This window comes from Leuciscus leuciscus (genome assembly GCF_965113295.1).
Source record: "Leuciscus leuciscus genome assembly, chromosome: 2".
Taxonomy (NCBI): Eukaryota; Metazoa; Chordata; class Actinopteri; order Cypriniformes; family Leuciscidae; genus Leuciscus; species Leuciscus leuciscus.
The window spans coordinates 55,550,241-55,557,740 of NC_138726.1; the positions used below are offsets into that span (position 1 = coordinate 55,550,241).

Below are 7,500 nucleotides of genomic sequence, written 5' to 3' on the forward strand. Positions count from 1 at the left end.
TATATAGCATTTTTAAAACAAATATCCAAAATTATCATATTCATACAGATTTCAAGTACAATAGGCCTACATATTTTGAGAACAACCCCTTAAAAATGAGTTTGTACCTCCACTTCAGTCCCACTTACATATAGCCTACCACATTTTACATATTTATTCCTATTCTGAAGAATTTTACAGAGGGATTTGTTTCTAAAATGATCCTATACAGATTTATACACAGAAACATGTGTTAATGTTTGTAAGAGGTTGATCTATATTGTGCATTAGTAATAAATATCTGTAGCAAAACACTACAGGCAAAACCATTGTTTTTCAGGTCAATTAGACTGTGGGAAGTACACTTTTAAGTGTTTATTTTATCTTATCTATTTGTGTCTATACAAATACAACATATTTTGAGAAAACAGCTTTAAAAATGAGTTTTTCCTCCACTTCGGTATCATCTACATACACCAAATTTGACAAAATCTATATTCTGAAGGTTTTTCCTGAGGGGTTTGTTCATATATCATTCGACTGATTTATGTTATTCCTAAAAATATGGTGTATTTTCTGATTTATGGAGTGACAAAAATTCTCTCTGTAAAAACCTTTGATTCTAATGTCAACAAAATGAAACAAGAACTGTGAACTTGGCTTTATCCAAACTTGTTGTTTTCTTAATGACAATATTGTCAATATATTCAAATATTGTCTTAATGTACTGTTGCTTATTAATCAACTGGTGATATCTCTTTGTGAATCATTAAGTTGGCTTGGAAAAGCCAACTTACTGATATTGTACTTAAGATTATTATTATTCTTCTTAGACTAATTTCTCCACGCTACTCCTCCTAAACTGTTCAAGCTACAACCACTAAACTCAGACTAGACCTTCAAACTGTTCGGACTCGAGTTGCTTTATCTTTTCAGACTGATCAGACTTGCTGTTTTCCTAAAATTGCTGATAAAAACTTGGAAAAATCCCATAGACTTTCATTGCGGAATGTTCAAATTGAGCCAAGACTATTTAAACTTCAACTGTATAAATTCAAATGTTGACAGTTGGAGAGGCTCATTAGACTCCATCAGCTGCCATTCTATTTCTAATTCATTGAGACTCATTTAAGCTTTCTTTCTATCTATCTATCTATCTATCTATCTATCTATCTATCTATCTATCTATCTATCTATCTATCTATCTATCTATCTCTTTAAACTTCAAGCTTTTAAAACTTCTTCAAACTTTGGTACAAACTACTTTCTTTCTTTCATTCTAACTTCAAACTAATTTCAAACTTTGACAGTTGGAGAGGCTCATTAGACTCCATCAGCTGCCATTCTATGTACTATTTCTAATCCATAAACACTCATTTAAGATTTCTTTCTATCTAATATTTCTAAACCGAAAACCTTCAAACTTCTACAAACTTTTAAAACTACTAAACTAAAACTACTAATTAAAACTGAAAACATTCAAACGTTTAAAACTACTAAACTTAAACTAAACTAAACTAAAAACCTTCAAACTTCAAGCTTTTAAAAATTCTTCAAACTTTCTGGCAAGGCTTTTTCATGCCAACTTAAAGTTTGTCTACAAACTTTTTCATCTAGTTTTACTCTATGTTAAACTTACCAAGTTTTTAATCCATCGTAAGCAATGCAAGTGACAAAAAATTAATATTTACACGGCATTAATATGCACTTATTTTGTCGTATACCAAAAAAATCCACAATCTACACAAGGGAATATACAAATCAGGTGTGTTTATTAAATAAAAAAAAAAAAGAATACAAGTAACACTTTCACTGTCCATACCACATCTATTGATTGACAAACTCAATTATGAAAAAGCAGTACTACAAAACATGTCAAATAAAAAAATAACACAATAAAGGAACATGAGTTCATATTACAAGCACTTTGGATATGTACAAGCATTTTTGTCTAAAGGCAAAAAGGCAAAGAGCTGAAGACTGCTAAAAGAGAATAACGCATGTGCAAAAATACTCATCTCATCCACAAGCTCGGCTTCGTCATCTTCCACAAGCTCGGCTTCGTCATCTTCCACGTCGAAATATCACAGACATTTTTATTTTTTTTGCTTTACACTGAAGGCCGAATCTGCAGTTTGAATCCAGAGCTTGTGTAATTCAGGCATATTATCGCGAGATTACATTACACTGACAACAAGTACTTGATGAAGTGGACGAATTACATTCTGACTGGCTGTTGGGATCATTAGTCGACCAATCAGAATGCTGGAATTCACTTCATGTGTTCTGTAGAAATTTCACGTGACAAATCAACACGGGTACACACACACAGGTACGAGGACAGGCAAAGATCGGACACACACACACACACACGGATAAACACACTCCATGTTCCACTGACCAAAACTAGTAGCTGTTGAAAACGCTTTCGTTTAATCAGAAATTCAGTACTTGACCATCCCAGTTCTCTATAAATACTGAAAATCATTTTCCATACATACAAAATCACAAACATAATGTAACAGCTGACACACTTCGGCAGTGACACTTGTTTTGCCCCTTCAAGAAACACGTATCCATATAAAATTTGAACTTGGACTCCAAAATAGTTTTTTTTCCTCTCTCGCTCACAAAGCTTGTGTGAAGTTTGCTGCAAGTTTTTTGTGCATTTGCTCATCATGCAAGCGTAAAACACAGACAGCAAGTGGAACAACATCACAGACAAATTTGATTAGTTTGAAGTAAAATTCAGCGAGAGTTTTTCCTCTTTATATACTCAACATCAATAGTTTCTAAGCTTTGGTGGAAATGCTGACCCTCTAAATTAATCATTTAAGAACTTTTCAGATCCAATAAGGAATGATCAAACACTTGACAGGATTGTGCAAAAAAAATAAAAATAAAAATAAAATAAACCCTAGACATTATCGCTACAAGCCTTAGAACTAGAATTTAGGTCACAAAGATATTATAAAAAAAAAAAAAAAAAAAAAGCAAATTAAACAAATATATAAAAACTGGTAAAACATTAAGAATTGATCTGCTATTTGCCGTTCTTAAAATGTGGATATTTGTTCAATAGAGGAGTATTAATAACCAACATTAACGGAAAAAAAAAGTTTCTTTAAAAAAGTTTAAGGTTTCTTCAACCTTCTAGGGCAGAAAAATTAGAGATGCATTTCATGTAGACACAATAAAATCACTCACACTTCAAACCGACTGCTAAAACAAGCAGGAACAAATACATATCTAACTGACCCATCTTGACTTTAATACTTTTGTTGTTCTTAATACCTTTAACCACAGAAAAACTGACACTTTCATCCCAGACGACAAGAAAGATCCAGGTCATATATCACCTCAAAAATCTAAATGATATCGAGTACAATTGACTGCAATGCAAATATTTGAATTAAAAATCACATCGTAACAAATGACGTATGCTAATTAAACTTAAATAATTCCCACATTACTGCCGTGAAAACTAGACCAATCGTGTCTCAAAGCAAAATCCTAAATTTCTTTCTTCTGATTTTGTGGTGAAATATGACTCAGACACGTTCTTGACAGATCATGCAGTTTGAAAGTGAATTAATAATAATATTAGGAGATTATGTAACAATCATTGTACATATTGATAATCTGCAATGTTCAGAAGTCGCCGTGAGTGAAGTGAAGGACGTATAGTTCACACCACAGACTAATCAAACCAGTGACCACTACTGTCCACAAACACACACACTGGTTTCACTCCAACTGTGGCACAACATCATTTCATAGATTTAGTAGATAGATAGTTTGTTTTTGTTATTATTTTAAAACCACATTTCAGTGACGTTTTGCTAGTTGCATTACCTACAACTCACAAGAATATCTCACAAATCTTCTAGACAAAATAAAAGCACATGACTTTCGGAAAAGCTCCAGCTAGAAAATAAAGGGATATCGAAGCTTAAAATTGACTGATCTGAGATCAGTTCTGCTGTTTAGCTCAAGACTGCACAGCAAAAAAGAAAATTCTTTGTATTTGTGTCTTTTCCACTCATAAATCAATATACATTTACTTGAGCAGCAAATTGATCAAAATGAACTGAGTTTACAGGTATGGACAGATATTTTATCTTGTTTTAAGCATAAACTCATTTCATTTTCATCATTTTCAAGAGGAAAACAAGACTTAATATCTATATTTTCCTGAAAAATCTATTGGAATTAAACAGTTTTACAGATATGGTCCGATATTTTTTCTTGTTTAAGCATTACATTTTATCGGAAAACAAGACTTAATATCTTAAATCCTTTTGCTTTGCAAATAAATGTATCTTGATTTAATGTTTAGAATTTTGTACTGAAAAAACAAACAAACAAAAAAACTAAAATACAAATGAAAACCAAAATACAAAATAATTTTTGCAGCGTGTAAAGGTAGTATTCATGAATCTTGTTATAAGAGTGTGTTTCATAAAAGAAGCGGATTACTTCTTGTGCTTTGGATGTAGATATGAAGAAACGAAGGCGAGTGTAAGTGCATAGCGTTTGACAACTGATGAAGATAAAACCCCAAGTTCTCCCCAAACCAGTTTACAACTGTACAAAAGCAATAAAACTACATCCTCCCCAATTCTGCCAAATACACCAACTTTTTAACATCATAACCTGTGGCTTTTTCACCTCTAACCATGTCCAATATTAACGTTTCGATATGACCGCGTTCTCTTACAGAACGATTTCGCGGTAAACGCACGTCATGAAATCTTTATCTTTATCTCTTCCATAATGTTTACATTCTGATTGGCCAGAGATCTTTGGAGATGGTTTATGAAAAAGAAATAAACCCTTAAGATGAGCTACATATTTAAGCTAAAAAGGTCACTTTCTGACACATAAAAGCATAATGTGTGTAAAAACCAATATAAAACCAATATGGAAATAGTTTATTCTAGGTAATAGAGATTAATCAATGTGAACTAAGATCTGATGTCAACCTTCTGTACACCAAAGGGAACATAAAGCGCCGCCGCATTAGCGCTAGCAGTTAGCAACATGTGCACGAGTACATAGTGCACTATTGAACTTACATTAAAATAACGTTCGTTAACTTTGCCAGTGCATTATGGGTGATGTAGTATAAGACATGCAGGTTAAAGGTCATTAATGCAGTTCCAGATATTCTCGACTGGTAGGAAAAAAAACGAATTACGCAAAAGTTGATTTTTAAGAAATCTGTAAAACTCATCAGTTGGCTGATGGGCACCTTGTAGCTCCGCCTTCAATAACTGGGTGTGGAATAGGCGTTAAACTCCGCCCACTTAATAACGTTAAGAGTTTTGCGCACTTCGTAATATTCATTGGTGCTTTTTTCCATAAGAAGTGAGACAAAAACATGTTCAATAATCTTTGTTTACAAAAATCGACCATGGTAACGTTAGTTTCAACCAAACTTCCCTCGTTGCTAAAGCTGCTCTCATATTAATTTATTCTAATTTTACTTGTGTAACACTAACTGTAACTTTATCGGTGACTACAGTTACCATGGTGAAGTTTAGCGTGGGTTAAACTGCATTGATTGGTGGTTGAGGGAAGCCATTGATAAAGAGATCAGTGATGTCAAGGGTTGTTGGATGTGATTGAAGTGGTTAAATAGTCAACAGGAGTTGTATTCAGATTTTGTGCTTGGCCCCCATATGTGGCACTGGGACCTTTGATAAATAAAAGTGACTAGCGCTGATAGAAGTCTATCGTACCCGTCTTCAACTCCACCAACCCACCCATCGGAGACTGTCACATGAGAGTCCTGTCTCGACTACGATTGGCCGGCGTCCCAGGAGCGGGGGGGTGGTGGTGGGTGTGATGGGATGTGGGTCGCAGGTTGAAGAGGCGGGTTCAGTGAGTGGTCGGTCCTAGGAAGCTGGTTTGCTGTATCCGAACAATCCCACCGGGAGATACTTGACGTGAGTCGGCCACTGAGCGGCTAACTGGAAGAACTTCACGTCGTTCCACTCTCCTCCATCAATGGTGACTGAGAAAAGAGGAACACAGCAGAAGATTTAGGTTTCTGCATTACACGTGTCCTGACTACACGCGACGCACGATAAAATTCCTCTTTTCCATGTTAATCAGAGTGTTTGTCCTAACCAGCCACGACGGCGACACGTGACGATTCTATTTTATAAACGGTTTCTATTTTTCTGCGACATCACGCTGGAACAACAAACACAAAGGGCCTTATTTTAACGATCCAAGCGCAGGGCGCTAGTTCCCTTAGGGCGAGTCCGAATCCACTTTTCCTAGTTTAACGATGGGAAAAATGGTCGGTGCACCCGGCGCATGGTCTAAAAGGGTTATCCCTATTCTCATAATGAGTAATGGATGTATTTTGGGATTTACGTGTGTTAAACCAATCAGAGTCTCATCTCCCATTCCCTTTAAATGCCAGTTGCGCTCGCGCCATGGCAGATTTGATATTTACATGATGGAATTTGATAGTGGAAAGACCGAACATGTCTCCAGAGAGGAAACGGATCAGCTTGTGCGCGAGGTAAATGCATTTGATACTTAAACAACGTGGCGCAGGATGTGAAAATGATAACTGCGTCGGACTGAAACTAGCAAAAAACACTTGCGTTGCGCTTGTCGCTGCATTGCGCCGGGTGTATGATAGGGCCCAAAGTGTGGCAATGATAATCTCAGGTACTGTTTATGCGCTTTATTTAATGAAATAAAATAAAGACGTTCAAACTGTGAACAAACAAGTGTATTCTTTGTCAAAGATTGTTTTAGTTACTCAGTAGCCTATGTATTTCTAATAATGTTTAAATGGTGTAATATTTGTGAATTTGATTTTGTAGCTACTTATCTATTTTCTAGCGAGTGCCGTCGAGATTACTCTCTGGTGCCGCGAGACTCCGCCCACATGCTGTTCTGATTGGCTGTGGGTTTTGATAGATTTTTACGCATCTCGCAGTTGCGTCGTGTCTAGTGTGGACAGACAAATGATTTGTCCCTGGAATCTGATCGCATCGCGTCTGGTTAGGACCCGGTGTCAGTGTTTTGTGAGTAATGAAGGTCCGGTACCTTTCAGGATGGTCTGCTGCTGTTTGGCGGAGCAGATGAGCCGGCTGATGCCCTCGATCACCTGACTCTTAGAGTCCATCTCCTTCTCTTTAGGTTTCTTCCCCAGGAAAATAGTGGGAACTGAAGGACAAAGCCAGAGTAAAACATTATAGGGAGTGACATTGATTTTTTATATATATATATATATATATATATATATATATATATATATATATATATATATATATTATTTAACTTACACAACTGTTCAAAAGTTTGGAGTCAGTGCGATTTTTTATATATTTTTTTAAAAGGAATTAATATTTGTATTCAGCCCAGTATATGATAAATTCATCAAAAATGACAGTAAAGACATTTATAATATTACAAAAGATTTCTTTTTCAAATAAACGCTGATCTTTTGAACAGTTTTCATAGGAATATTATGCAGCACATCTGTTTTCAACA

General features: G+C 35.4%; 1 protein-coding gene across 2 annotated transcripts in view; it reads right to left on the reverse strand.

Annotated features, from left to right (window-relative positions):
* Positions 1 to 2,600: 2,600 nt before the first annotated feature.
* The window catches only part of pacs1 (phosphofurin acidic cluster sorting protein 1), a 56,385-nt gene continuing 51,485 nt past the window's right edge, over positions 2,601 to 7,500 (reverse strand). For both annotated transcript variants that reach the window (XM_082162338.1, XM_082162337.1), the window contains exons 23-24: positions 7,054 to 7,173; positions 2,601 to 5,998 (exon numbers count right to left, since the gene is read on the reverse strand). In XM_082162338.1, the coding sequence (XP_082018464.1) occupies positions 5,880 to 5,998; positions 7,054 to 7,173 (239 nt within the window). In that variant the 3' untranslated portion in view covers positions 2,601 to 5,879. The remainder of the gene's footprint in view (positions 5,999 to 7,053; positions 7,174 to 7,500) is intronic.